The 14754-nt window shown below is 50.0% G+C and overlaps 1 protein-coding gene across 1 annotated transcript in view; it reads left to right on the forward strand.

The window, feature by feature from the left end:
* SLIT1 (slit homolog 1 (Drosophila)) overlaps positions 1-14754 on the forward strand; it is a 209187-nt gene that overhangs the window by 132127 nt on the left and 62306 nt on the right. The window contains exon 5 of the mRNA XM_006880074.1: positions 12983-13054. Within this exon, the coding sequence (XP_006880136.1) occupies positions 12983-13054 (72 nt within the window). The remainder of the gene's footprint in view (positions 1-12982; positions 13055-14754) is intronic.

The following is a 14754-nucleotide window of genomic DNA, read 5'->3' on the forward strand; positions in this document are numbered from 1 at the left end:
GGACTCAATTTAGATGATCCCAATTTTGTTGGCAACATTCGAAGCATCATAGTCAGGAGCAAGTTGAACATAGGCCTTCTTCTCTCCATCAGGCCTAATCAAAGTGTTGACCTTAGCCACATGGATATTTGATTTGGTGCTTGTTGGCTTTGACATCCACAATGAACACAAATGTGTTGTTATCTTCTGTCTTCTTCATGGCTGACTCAGTGTTCAGGGGAAATTTGATGATGGCATAGTGGTCAAGCTTGTTTCTCCTGGGGGCGCTCTCCGGGGGTATTTGGGCTGCCTTCGGAGTCTCAGCGTCTTAGGCCGCCGGAAGGTGGGTCACGTGCGGATCTTCTTTTTTTTTTTTGCTGTGGACGCCCTTCAGGACGCCTTCTTGGCCTTTAATGCCTTTGCTTTGGCTTCAGTTTTCGGGGGGCAGGGACTTCCTTCTTCTCTTTCTGTGCCATCTTCATAGAAAGGCAGAATGATGTCTTTTTTTCAAGGAGTAGCCGCCCCTGACAACATGCCCAAAGGATGTGAGACGTGGTTCACCATCCTCGACTCTAAGGAGCACCCTGGGTGCACTTCCTCCAAAGCAGAATTGGTTGTTTCTTTTGGAAGCTCGTAGGATATTTAGAACTCTTCTCAAACGCCACAATTCGGAGGTACTGATTGGTCCTCTATTGTCCTTATTCATTGTCCAACTTTCAGATGAATAAGAAGTGCTCTCCATAGGCTGTTTTAAAAACTTTTAAAATACAACATACACACATAAAAGTGTACTAGTCAGGCAATAGCTTGCCGAATTTTCACAAAACGAGTGCCTTTATGTAACTGACGCCCAGATGAAGAAGTAAAACATCACAACCTCCCTGAAACCCCTTTGCACCCACTTTCAGTCATTAACCCTGAGCAGAATCATGACCTTGACATCTGACAACATAAATTTGTTTTGTGTCCTTTTGTGCTTTACGTTAATGGCATGCTGTTACTTGATCCTCTCACAGCTTGGTGAGAAGGAGGTTGGAGTTCTCCTTTACAGCTGAGCAGCCAGACTTGGAGGGGTTGCATGACTTGCCCAGAAGGTATCCCAGGCAGTAAACGGTGGGGGCTTGGAGTCAAATCAACTGTCTGCCCTCCAAACGTATGCTCTCTCCTCCACGTCATGATTTCCTCCCCTCCTGCAGGACTGCTTGCCCCACCATTGTGGCAGGGTTGGAAACCTCTGAGGTCACTGGTCCTGCTTAATGGCAGTGGATGTGGGAGGAGGCAGCCTGGTCTCCCCCACTGTGTCCCTGCTTAGGTCTCAACACAACACCTGAGACTGAGAGAGGCGCCTCATGCCGGGAGGAGTAAATGCCAGTTGAGCCCTGACATTGGAAGTAAGAGGGTCTGCATTTCTCTTCTTCATCCACCCATATTGCTTCTTGCTATGGTCTGTGCCACCATCACTGGCTGTTGGCAGATTTTAATGAAGGACTTGTTTGTCCCTGAACCATTCACACCCAAGTGGGACTCCAGCCTCTGAGCTGCCTTTCCCTGGCAGGTCAAACCTTAGCTCCCAGAAGGTGGTTGCTTGTGAACTATTGGGGCAGGCCTGGTGGGTGTGTGTCTGCCTCTCATCTGATATCTCCATTGTGGAAATTGGCCTCTACGGTCAGCTGAATAACAAACAGCTTAGTTCAAAGCAGCGTTATCCAGTGTGGTTTTATGGCCCAGCCATCCAGGCTGCTTAATTTCTCTTCCTAATGAAGTTTCTGCAACATTAACTCTGGTGGTGCTGCAGAGAGATGGGGGCTGCCCCAGAAGGACCGGTGTGGTGGGCCAGGGAGGGAGGGTGTCTCTCCAGCTGATGGTACAAGGGCACATACTGGGTGCTAAGGAAACACTGGTCAAGGACCCAGGAGCAGACCAGTGGCTTCTTGGCGTGCTCTCAAAATGCCCCCTCCCCAGTGCCCACTGGGACTGTCTCAGACACCACCTGCAGGAGCGAGACCTTGGAAGTTTCCTGGGGAAATAGTGGTTGCTGAACATTTTTGCAATTTTGACTTCCACAGACATGCGTGAGCTTTAATCCCATGATCTCAGAGCCATTTTAGGAGGTAGGGCAGGAGAATGGGAAAGGAGGCGTGTGGACGGTTATTTTTTTCAGGTTTATAGAGCTGAATCACTAGGCAATTGGCAGGTTAACCTGAACCCTTAATGGCACCAGCAGAATAAATTGTCACTTTCCATGTCCCAGCCTGTCTTCTGGGCACGTTTCATGTACCTTGGTTTGTTGTTCATTTAGGGAGCTTACATTTAAATGAGATTGGATGTTCAGGGTGGTATGACCATAGACTGAGCTAATGTTCAGATGAGAAAACCAAAGTTCAAAGAGGTACCTAGTAGGTGCTGAGCTGGGTTTTGAACCCACGCCTTCTGGCTCCCTTCCCAGCTTGGTTATTATGTGCTCTCGCCCTGGCCTCCTTCACCGAGGTTCTATTTGGGAAGCTTGTTTATCTACTTGGTCTGGTCTGGCCTGTCTTGTGGCATTCAGGGATGCAGAGGGTGGAGGGCCAGGAGAATTCACCTTGTTTGTTGAGCAGTAGGCCGGTGGGAGGGGACCACGGCTTCAGTTGTTCTCCTTTGCTCTAGTGATGACAGAGGAGGGTCTGGGGCCCAAGGGTTAGGGTAAGGCTGTGGTCGTGGGGTCAGCTCCTCCGTCACCCACTAGGCTCCAGCCCTTTAACATGATTTCTTACTCTCTGCTACACCCTCTTCAGCTCCTTACCTCAAACTTGACTTCAGAACACCACCTCATCCACACGTCATTTAATTCAGCTGACTGCTAAGTTTGCTGCCTGCATCCTTTGGAATCCTGAGACTTCACAGTGGACTAAGGCTTGTCTTTACCTAGAGATCAGCACCTGAAACAGCACAGCCGGGTCCTTACTGTCAAAGATCCAAGCTCGCTGGTGAATTAGACCTGGAGACAGGTGTCACCTGAGCAATATACCCACATGGATTTGGGCTTTCAAATGACTATGCGCACGGGGAGCTGGCTAAAATACAGTCTGTTTCAATAGGTTACCTGTACCAGGTGACCCTGGTGGCAATGAGCTACAGTCCCAAAGGCATGCAGTTCGAACCCACCAGCTGTTTGGTGGGAGAAGGATGGGCAATCTCCTTCCATGTGAATAATCACCTTTGAAAACCTGTTGGAGGGTCAGCCACCGGTTAGTTCTGACTCAACAGCACACAATAACCACCAGGTAACATCAAGTCAACTCCGACCCTTATGTGTGCCAGGGTCCACCTGGGCTCTGGAGGGTTTTCACTGGATGATTTTAAGGAACTAGGTTAGTAAGCCTTTCTTCTGCCATGCCTCTGGGAAGAAATGAACCTCCAACCTTTTGAATGACAGCTGAGTGCTGAACTATTTGCACTGTCTGGGCTCCTGATTCAGTAGGATGAGTCTCCACAGGTAACCAGCCTTGGGGTGATGCCAGGACTCTGGCCCGGGAGCCAGACATTTCTGCATTCTCACCCATGGTGTGCCTCATGGAGGTCCAGCAGTGTGGGACTGCCCGGTGCTGGGCACCAGCCACGAACCCCAGTTAAGTGTGGCACAAGCCTTGTGCACTTGGATTCTCTCAATAGCTGGGAGGTCGGTGCTATCTGAGAGGGAGACTGAGACACTGGGAGGGGTTGGTGGCAGAGCCAGCCTCTACTCACAGCTTCTTTATTCCCAGGCCCTATTTTTTTTTATCCCTGGCCACTTTTCTCTCCCCTTATAGAGCCTGGTAAAGGCAATAAAATAATCAAAAGTATTTGCCAGGTCTTCCCAAACTGATCATACACATCTGCAGTGAAGCTTGTGATGGTGTGGCTATTCCCACTTCACAGAGGAGAAGACTGAGGCTCAGAGAGCGTAGGAAACCTCTGTAGGGTCATGGGGCTGGGGTGGAGAGTGGCAGAATTGTCTGCTCCAGAACCGAGGTCTTTATCCTCCAGGTCTCCTAACCAAGAAGCCTCTGGAACGAGGTGTTTCTGAACAATCAGGCTGGCTCCCAGCTGGGCACAGATTGGGTGGGCTCAGGGCCCCAAGGCTGTAGGGACAGGGAGACCAGGATAGGCTGCCCAGAGCTTGCAAGTGTGGTCAAAGCAAGCAGAGCAGGCTCAGATGCTACAGTGGGTGGCCTAGTGGACAGCAGGACTGAGAATAAATTTGGCCTTGGCTGGCGCTCAGTCCTCCCCTCAGCTCCCCCCACCCCGTCCCAGGTCCCTGTTAGGCCCCCGCTGATCCCCGCAGGGCTGGTCTGACAGCAAGGCCCAATCTAGTTAGAGCGTGAAGGGGGATTAGCAGTGAGAACATGGGGTCCTGACCCTGCCTTCCCAAGGCCCAGGCTCACCATCCTGGCAGAAGCTGCAGGGTTTGGCAAAGTGCACAGGAGAGGGGTGGGGCAGGAGGAGCTGAGGGTGATGCTCAAGTCAAGGTGTGGGCCTGGCAGCTTCGTCCCTTTAAAGGGAGGAGCCCACTGGGGTCGCCGGGATGTTCCTGGACTCAGAAGAGGGTTGGTGATGTTCCGGACTCAAAAGAGAAAGGTTGACTCCCTCCATGGGGCCTGTGATCCTGAGTGATGAGATTCACGCTGGAATAGGCAACTCTTTTCCCACAAGACCCTTACCTCCAAGTCCCCAAAGTGGACTCTCAGGGGTCTCAGCTCTTCTCAACTGTACAGGGTTCCATGAGACGAACTCGCCTTCCTCCAGGGCTGCCTGGACCCCTGTGCTGATGCTGCTCATGCCACCTTGGCCCCCTGACGGTGTTTGGGTGATGAATAGTTCCATAAGGGGCATGCCGATTGTAACAACACCAACAACAGCATGCCACCAGCAGGTGCTTGTTGAGCTTCCTCTCCATTCAGAGTGCTCCTCTCTGGGGTGTCCAGTGTGCCGTTCAGAACAGGTACAGACCTGAGGCTGAGTCTCAACTCAGTACTGTCTAACCTGCTTTGGGCAGAAAAACGACGAGGAGTTGGAGTGGGAGAATCATGTCAAGGTCCCCTTCAGTTCTGTTCAGCTTAGAATTACTAAGTCCCTTCAATGCACCAAGCCTAGGATACAATAAGGAGCAAAAGAGATGACATCAGGGAGATGGCCGTCATGGGGGTTGGAGCCTGGAGAGATGGCCATCAACTAAAAATCACACCAGTAGTTCATTACAAACCAGAGTTAGCTCTTCAAAGGAAAAATGGAAGTAGCCTGGCCAAGGTGATATCTGTGCACTGAGGGATTAAGGTTGAATAGATGCCACTCAGTGAAGTGTGATTGCAGATGAAACAGGAAGTGCAAAGGCCCTGTGGCAGGAGGAGACATATTTGAGGTACTGAATAGTAGCATAAGTGGAGTGATGGGCAGGGGTGGGCCCACATAGGGCCTTGCCTGGCGTGCCCGACAGGCCTGTTTTGCTATCTGTGCTCTCCTCTCCTCTCCTCTGACTCATGCCCAGAGTCTTCCAAATGTCCCAGGACACCCAGCTCTTCTCCTTCATCATCTCCTGTTGGGGTCTACCCTCACTGTGCTGGTGGTGAGGACAGAGCCAGGTGCAGCCTGCTCCTTGCTGGTCCTCCAGTACTTGGCACCTAGCAAGGAGGGTGTTTAGTGAATAAATGAAAAGAGCTGTCTGTCACAGGCTGGCTAGCTGATTTACAGGAAGAACCAGTGTTCCCTGCACTCCTGCTCAGTGCAAGGGTCCGGAGCCCCTAGCTCTTCCCTGGGAAGCTGTCTTTACTTCCTCCCCAGGAGCTCTCGCCTCAGCGCTGTAGCTTCAATGATGTATACATATACACATATACATATATACATACATACATGCACAGTATCTGTCAAGTGGACATACACTATCCCTGGTCTGATCCCATTTCTGAGAATTACTAGCAGGGCCCTGGAGCAGAGACATATAGGCTCACAGGAGAGCAGGCTGGGCGTCTTGGCTCCTGCACCTTTCTGGACCCCAGGCAGGGCCTATAGAGTGATAGATGGCACTGTGCCAGGTGTCAGAGAGGCCTGACACCAAGGGACTGAGGTCACACATACCTTTAAGGGTGAGAGGTGGACTCCACCCAGACTTCCACCCTTAGATTCTGCTTGTGACTTTGAACTTTACTTCCTTGCCTCATCTTCACCCTCAGAGTCTGTCCCCAGGTCTTTCTGGGCCTTTTCCCCATCCCTACAGCTCTTCACTTCGCTTTCTCTCTAGCTCACCTCTCTTTCTGCTTAAAATGCTCAAAGCCATGCTCCTCACTCCACCCTTGCAATGAGGTAAACCTTGGAGAAAAGTGTAAAATTAAATCCACCAAATTTCAGGGAAAGAACAGAGACTTGGGGCCCAGGAAGATGTGATGGGGGAGTTTAGATGGTGCCTTGTCAGTTTCTCTGCAAGACTGGGCGTGATAGTGATGAGAAACGTTTTCAAAAGGGTCTAAGAAAAATGTCAATCAAATTGTAAGTCAACTGGGGCAAAAATAGATGGAAGGGTAGAGGGATGGATGAATGATATACCGTGTGTTTTCTGTTAAAATGCGGCTTGGAAGGAACCTGATTCCAGGGCAGACGTTTAGCACCACCTAGTGGTAGTCCTGGAAACATCCGTAAGAATCTGAGTAAAGGATGGGCTGTGTGGGAACTCATCTTTGAGTTGTTGTGTCATGGAGCTGAGCACAACTCATAGTGACTCTATGAACAGCAGACCTTAACCGTGTTCAATCCTGTGCCATCCTCATAATCTCTTACAGACTGGAGTCCATTGCCACCATCACTGTATTAGTCCATGTTGTTGGGAGTCCTCTCTTTTATCGATTCTCTGTCTTTCCATACCTCTCCTAGCAACATGTCCAAAGTATGAAAAACAAAACTTTGTCATCTCTGTATCCAAGAAGCACTCTGGTTGCACTTTGTCCAAGACATATCTGTTTGTTCTTTGGCCTTCCATGGGATATTCAGTGCTCCTCTCCAACACCACAAGCTCAAAGACTTCAATTCTTCTGTCATCCTTATTCATTGTCCAGCTCTCAGATGAGTAACAAGTGATCAAAAAGATGATGGCCTGAATCAGGTGCACCTTAATCTTCAAACTAACATCATTGCTCCTCAGTATTTTGAAGAGGTCCCTAACAGCAGACCTATCCCATGCAGTATGTTTCCTGATCTCATGATTGCTAGTACCATGGGTGTTCATTGCTGTTCCAAGCATGAGAAAACCACTGACAGCTTCCATCCATTCTCCATCTAACATGATGTTGCCTATTGGCCAATTGGTAAGGACTTTTGTTTTCTTGGTGCTGGGATGCAATCCATACTGAAGGCCGTAGTCCTTGCTCTTCTGCAGCAAGCATTTCAAGTTCTCAGTTTCAGCAAACAAGGTTTTGCCATCTGAACAATGCAGGTTGTCGATTCCTCCAGTCCTGATGCTGCATTCCTCTTCGTAGAGTACAGCTTCATGAATTATTTGCTCTGCACACAGGTTAAAAGCTGTGGAGAAAGAAGAGATCCCTGAAGCACACCGATCCTGACTGTAAACTACACAGGGTTCCCTTGCTCCATTCAGACAACACCTTCTTGATTTAGGTGTAGATCTCACGTGAATACAGTCAAGTGTTGTGGAGTTCCCTTTTTTCCTCAGTGTTAGGCTAAGATCTCACCACGTTATTCTTTAGAATGACTGATGGGCTTGAACTGCCAAGCTTTTGCTTAGCAGCTCAGTGCTTAATCACTGTGCCACCAGAGCTTTCAGAGATGTGTTTGCCCAAAACCTCAAACTCATTCCCATTGAGTTGAAGCCTACTCATTGCTGACCTTCTATTGGTTTTCAAGACTGTAAATCTCATTGGAGGATTCAAACCACCAGTGAGGTCTGGCCTTTGGATTTGCATCCCAGCTCCCTAATGCCACCAGAGCTCCCTGGGCTATTTTTGTGGTTGTTATATGCCGTCGAGTCAGATCCAACTCATAGATGACCCTTCAGCAGCTGTATATTAAATGGGAAGAGATTGCCCATTTTTCTCCCATGAAGCAGCTGGTGGATCCAAACTGCATACCTTTGGGTTAATAGAGCAACTCCTTGCCACTGGGCTACCATTACTCCCTGGGCTATGTTTAGAGTGGCACAGACACCAGCATTTCTTACCGTTGATGATTTCTGAGTGGATTTCCTAGAACAGCAGAGTAAATACAAGAACTTGATGTGGCAGGTATTTAATCCCCATTTTGTAAAACAAATCCAAACTTTCAGGTGGACACCTTGCCGGAGCCCCATGGCTGGACCCTGGTAGCAGCAGGAATTGAACCCAGACCTTTTGCATTACTGAGATCAGACTCTTTCCACTATTCTTTGCTGCCAGCATGCTGCATTTCCCTCAGACTCCAAGGTTCATCATTTCTTCATTCCTTCTCCTTCAGCCTAGAGCTGACCTCTCCTGGGTTTTCAAATTCAAACCATTGCCTTTATTCATCTAAGCGATGTGAGCTGCTCAATGCTGTAGGCTGGCACGGGCTGAGCCACGTAGGTGCCCACGTTAAGCTCTTCTCTGGCCTGGCCATGATCTTGGCTGTGTCTGCTTTGTACCCACCCCCGAACCTTGGGTCTCATGGGTTGGGTTTTGGTGACAAGCATCTGGTTTACCTGCCTGGGGCTATGTCTTTCCTCTGTACCAGCTACCGCTTGTTATTCTATCCATTCTGACTCATGAGGACCCAGGTGTCGGAGTAGAACTGTGCTCCATAGAGTTTGTTGTCACTGATTCTTCGGAACTAAGTCTCCAAGACTTACTCTGAAAGCATCTCTGGGTAGGTTGCACCGTCCAACCATTTCTGTAGCAGCTGAGCATGTTAACCATTTGTACCAAAGAAACACATTCAATCTGCTGCTGAAAGATAATCCACCCATGCACCTCTCTGTGTGTCTGGCCCATCGCTTTCCCTGGCCCGCAAGGCTGTTACTGCTGACTATTTTCTTAGAGTCTTTGGCTCCGTACAAACCCCACTGCTTGACCTGGGTCCCATCATGCCTGGCTCCATCATGCCTTCATGCCTTGGACTGCCCTGTCCCCTTATCCCCTTCAGTTCCTGGCATGACCTCTTATGGCGTTTCTTCCTGAATTGTACCTTGATGCAATGCTATTGTAAGAATCAGACCCTTGAAACCCATTTATCACAAGGCTGCAGTGCTATTGATTGGGCCGTACTGTCATCTCTCATAGAGACTCCTGGGAGAATTCTTGTCTCACCTCAGTGCCTAAACCAGCTGCTCTCCTGACAGGCAGGATCTTTCTGACATAGCCATGTACCAGGCATTCTTAACCGGCCAGGCTCTCCTGTGCTCATTCGCGTGCAGAGACCTCAGCCCACACTGTCCCAGCCTGCGGGTGGGGTGGGGTGGGGGGCGTGTGAGCCCCTGCAGTGGGCATCTTCAGCACTCCCTATTGATTTTCTTTCTCCTTTGGCTCATTTTCACTCCTGGTCTCATGCTGTTTTGTAAATCTCCCCAAGCCACCTTAAAGCCTTTCTGGAATAAGGTTGGGTATAAATCAATAAACTGATCAATAAAAATAAACCACCTTCCTTGCAGGATTGTGGTGAGGATTAAATGGAATAATGGATGTGAGTTGCTGGACCAGAGTCCTCTCCGAGGCTCAAGGCTCAGCTGAAGGGCAGACTTGTGGTCCTCTGCCCCAGGGGCCCTCCTCTTGGGCTCTGCACCTTCGGGGGGCCTCTATCCCCCACCCCCACCCCATCCTCCTCTCCCCCTCACTGCTTGTACTCCATGTTCTTGGTTTCCAAGGGTAGGAGGAGGCAGGTGTCTGTCTTCTCTCTGTCCTACACTCAGAAGTCATCTTGTCCTAACAGGGCTTCCGTCCTCCCTGGACCCTCAAACGCCCTGGAGAACTGAGCGCCTCCCTGGACCTGTCTTAGAGCATCATTGTGCAGCATGATAGGCTGTTGTGAGAGAACAGGAGTGAGTCTACATTGGTGAGGAGCCTTTGAAGTCATGGTTTTGACAAATGAGGAAACTGAGGCCCAAAGAAGTTGAGGGAAGTGCCATAGTCAAGTAGCATGACTTCAAGTTCATTGGTGCCAAGTCTAAGCAAGCCCATCCCGCCTGCAAAAGAAGAAACTTCTCAGGGTCAGAGCCTCCCTCTTAGCACGGCTCCCCAGGCCACGTCTGCATTAATGATGCAGCATGTTTAACCAGTCGCCCCAAAGTACAGCAACTGTAGCTGCTCATGCAGGCAGGTTCCCCTTCCCTCCTACTTATTCAGTGACTTGTGTCCCTGGGAGACTCTGAGTTCAGGCAGTATCTGGTCTACCTGCACCAACCCAGCAATTTCCCCTGCCGGACCACCCTACCCAGTGCCAGCACCTCATTTGAGAAGATAGAGGGAGTGAGTCCCAGGCACAAGAACACGAGTACCTTGACGGGATCTGCTGAGACGGTGGCAATTACTCATACGAAGCACAGAGATTGCAAAGGGGGATACAGCATTCAAGGAGCTCTTTCTACAAGAGGAAGTGATGAAAACGAGGATTAGGCAGATAATTAAAGGCTGAAGTGCCTCCTGTCAAGATAAATGGGGTTGGTGGCAATAGAGGAAAAGGGAGAAACAGGCTCTGGGAGGCGCAGGACAGGTGGATGGCAGGCTGGAGAGTAGCCACCTGGAGGCAATGTAGGCAATATTGACAGACTGCCAGCGAGCTGGAGGTAGCGTAGGTGACTGAGGTCAGTGACCACAGAGTGCAGTGTGCAAATGGGGGCTCGGTATTGGAGGAGGTGAGGACTTGCTGTGAATGGAGATGCTGCTGCTACAGTAGGGATAAAGGCAGGTCAATGGTAGTGAAGCAGGACCTAGTCTGGAATAGGAGGCTGTAAATACTTTGGGAGGTGAGGGGGACATGTCTGTGTTGCTGGCTTAGGATGCTTCCTTTCAAGGAGAGAAAGAGAGCGGGGGACAGGATGCCGGGGCTGGAAATGTACAGTCAGACCACAGGTGTCTGGACTGTTTCTGGAGGCTGCCCATGGTGGGTGGAGGGACTGGGATTTGCAGGGAGGACCTCAGGCAGGCTGGGCTCCACTCGGGCATGGGATCACCGTGCCAGGCTCTGACGCTCATTTGTAAATAAGGACACCAGGACTTAAGAGGAAAGGTGCCTTAACATCATGCCCAGCCAGAAGGTGACCTGGCCTTTCTGGCCCCTGGTTTATACTGGCCTGAGACACTTTATTGTTTTCAATTCATTGTCTCAGTGGAAATAATTACAGAGAATCCTTCCCACCAGTCAGGTGGACAGGTCCTTATGGGCCATCTTCTCAGGGGGGCAGCTAAGCCTTAGGCTCCAAATGGCTGGAAAAAAGGTCCAATGACCTGAGGAAACTGCCAGTGTTGGGTTCTAATCAGAACTGTCACCCCATTTGTTCAGCCCAAGGGCTCAGAGCATGTGCCAGATGCAGGGCTCTGGACAGACCAGCAGGGCTTCATCCTGCTTCTGGCTTTGGATTGTTCACTTGACTTCTCAGAGCTCAACTCTTTCAAAACTCCCACTGTCAGGATTGTAGGAGGGGAGGCTCAGGAGCCAGACTGCCCGAGTTCAAACTCTGGAGCCATCACCTACAAGCTGTGGATCCTTAAATACGTGGCTTAACTCTTGGAGTCTCCCCTTCCTCCTGTGTCCCCTGGGGGTGTGTATCAGTTATGGTTCGTAAGAGACTAGGACCATTTGGATATGTATACTGCACGGGGCCCTTTTGTTCAAAGTTCTGAGTGGACAGAAACCTTTATTTTGCTTAGCAGCCAAGAGCGTGTGTGTGAGAGAGAGAGAGAGAGACAGAGAGTGAGAACATGATTGATTAAGATTTATTTGAAGGGATTGACTCACATGTTTGTAGGGATTGGCAAATACAAAAACCCTTGAGTCAAATGATAAGCTAAAAGCGGGCAGTCTGCCTCCTGAAGGCCAGAGGTGAGCAGAGTCCCTGCTGTGCCTCCTCCCTGTGGTCAGATCATTAACTAAAAGGGAGATAATTAGGTCCTTAAGGAGCCATGGTAATGCAATGGCTAAACACTTGGCTATGAACTCAAAGGTCAACAGTTCAAACTCACCATCCCTTCTGCTGGTGAAAGATGGAGCCATTTGCCCCCATAAAGATTACAGCCTAAGAGGCTCTATGGGGCGGTTCTACTTTGTCACAATTGGTTTCTACGAGTCAATATTAACTCAACAGCACCTACGAACAATGAAGTCCCTGATGAGCTCTGCCCTCCCAGCACAGGGCAAGCCTCCTTCAGGGCACCAGCACTGCAGCTCCCAGGCCAGAAACAGAAGTGGGTGGTATGGGAGAAGGGCCCCAGTCTCCACGTGGGGTCCTCTAGTCTCCATGCAGGATTCTCCAGTCCCCATAGGGAAGTCCTCCAGTCCCCACGTGGGGTCCTTCACTCTCCATGTAGGATCCTCCAGTCCCCATGTGGGATCCTCCAATCGCCATGTGGGGTCTTCTAGTCCCCATGTGAGGTCCTCCAGTTCCCATGTGGGATCCTCCACTCTTCACGTGGGTTCCAGCTCTCGGGGAGCCAGTCGAGTGCCTGCAGCCACTGAGAGCACTAGTTTGGAGTCAAGACGTGGCGTGGGTTGCCTCCTCCTGGCTGAAGGATCTTTGCATGGACTGTGTGAAAGCTGATCTCCATGTGCCCAGCACGCAGGTGTGGGGCCCCCTCAAACGGCATCCCCTCCATCTCTGGAGAGGGGAGGTTCCTGACTCTGAGCCCATTTGGGTAGTGAATCTCTCTCCAGCTCTGTCATGCATTTCATGGGTGCCAAGTGGCCACAGTCCTGGCTATAGGATGCTGCAGTGCCCAGTCTGGGCACAATCCAACCACCTGAGCTGCCACCCCCCTCTTGTCGTGGCCTCTGGAGGAGTCTATTCTGACCAGTGTGTTTCCCCTCTAATTTATTCTCGCAGGGACCTGAGTGAGAACAGCATCCAGGCCATCCCCAGGAAGGCCTTCCGAGGAGCCACCGACCTCAAAAATCTGTGAGTATAGTCCTGGCAGAGAGAGAGCCCTGCTGGCAGTGGGTCTCCTCGAGCAAGTCCTTTGGTCCAGGCAGTCTAGGCTGATCTGGGCTCTGGGATGGCTGACGCCAGCATGGGTTCTAAAAGAATCTGAGGTCGGGGAGATGACGCATGCCCATCTCTGCTTCTGGCACCTCCTGTGTGAGAGCCAAGCATTGCTGAGTGGGCTGTTGGGGGCCAGACTGAAGGAAGTGGATTGAGCTGTGCGGCGCGTGGGCGATGCTCTCAGCACCTTTAAATAGCACTGTCTCCATGCTGTGGCTCCCCAGAACAGTTGTCTTTGTGCTGGGAGAGCTGAGCCTGAATCTTCTCTTGCAATTTACGTGTTGTATCATTCTCATGGTCAAGTCTGAACTGACTTATAGCTGATGATCCCCACCCCCAACTGGATTTCCAAGACTGTAAATCGCCTGGGAGGACATCGCCCGTCTTTCTTTTCTACCCTGGAGCTGCTGACGGATTTAAACCACCAGAGAGATGTGGCCTTTGGGTTAGTGGTGCAGCTTCCTACAGACTAGGCCACCAGAGCTCCCTACATGTCATCTAACCCACTGCAGACCAGATCATGTCCTGGAGCCTTGATATAGTCCTCTGTCAAATGGGGATAATAATGTCTCCCTCAAAGGGTTGTCCTGAGCTTTAAATAAGAGAATAGGAGTAAATATAATCTGTGACCAAACGCTGCTGTCTTGGAGTCAATCCCAACTCATGACTGCCCGTCATCGGGTTTCTGAGGCGATAATCTGTGTAGGAGACTCTACAGTGGAGCAGCTAGTAGATTTGAGTAGTCAACCTTTTTATCAGCCCATTATACAATGCACCATGCCACCAAGGATCCTTACAGTATGTAAGGTGCTGTTTAAGTGGAAAGAACTCTGGTGGCCTACAGCATAAGGAATAGTGCTGCTTACCCAAAGGCCATGCCTTTCTGCCAGTTCGAATCTGCCAGCAGCATCATGGGAGGATAGGCTGTCTCCTATTCTGTAGGCTCTTGTAAGCTGTAACTTACAACTTTGGAAACTCACTGAAGGCTCAGCTATATGTTAGCTGCAACTCAGCAGCAATGAGTTGTCTTTGTGTGTGTGTGTGTATTCTCCAATAATTGTAAAGGTTTCCCCCATTGTTTGTTTAATGGTAATGGATTCTTCTGACAAGTCCATTCTGGTCCAAGCTTGCCACCTCCCCAAATGTGACTACAGCAGGGATGGCAAATGCCTGACATGCTTTTCAACCCCTCCCCCAAGCCTATGGCAGACATTGCTAATCAATCACAGCTTCTTCTCCCACAGAGCTCAAACCACAGCTTCAGATTTTTTCTCGAAGTAGCACAGTAGGCAACCACTAGCAGCCACTTGACCTGACTAGACATTCTGTTGAAATGTGTCGGCATCCTGGGTGACCATCCATCTTGGGATTTCTCAATCTCTCTCTCTCTCTCTGCTTCTTCAGGGATATGCAGAGTTTGGTGGAGGAATAGAATGTTTATTCATATTTATTGTTTTCACTAAGAGAGAACTTAAGTCTTTATTAATATGTAATATTTGGATCAACCCATGTTGTTATGTGTTGTTGAGTCAACTGCTACTCATGAACTTTATGAACCCTGCCCTGTCCTGAGCCAATCTCACTGTTTCCAATACACACCGACCCCATTACCCCAG

The sequence above is a fragment of the Elephantulus edwardii genome, unplaced genomic scaffold (assembly GCF_000299155.1).
Source record: "Elephantulus edwardii isolate Elephantulus edwardi_28Jun2011 unplaced genomic scaffold, EleEdw1.0 scaffold00006, whole genome shotgun sequence".
Lineage (NCBI taxonomy): Eukaryota > Metazoa > Chordata > Mammalia > Macroscelidea > Macroscelididae > Elephantulus > Elephantulus edwardii.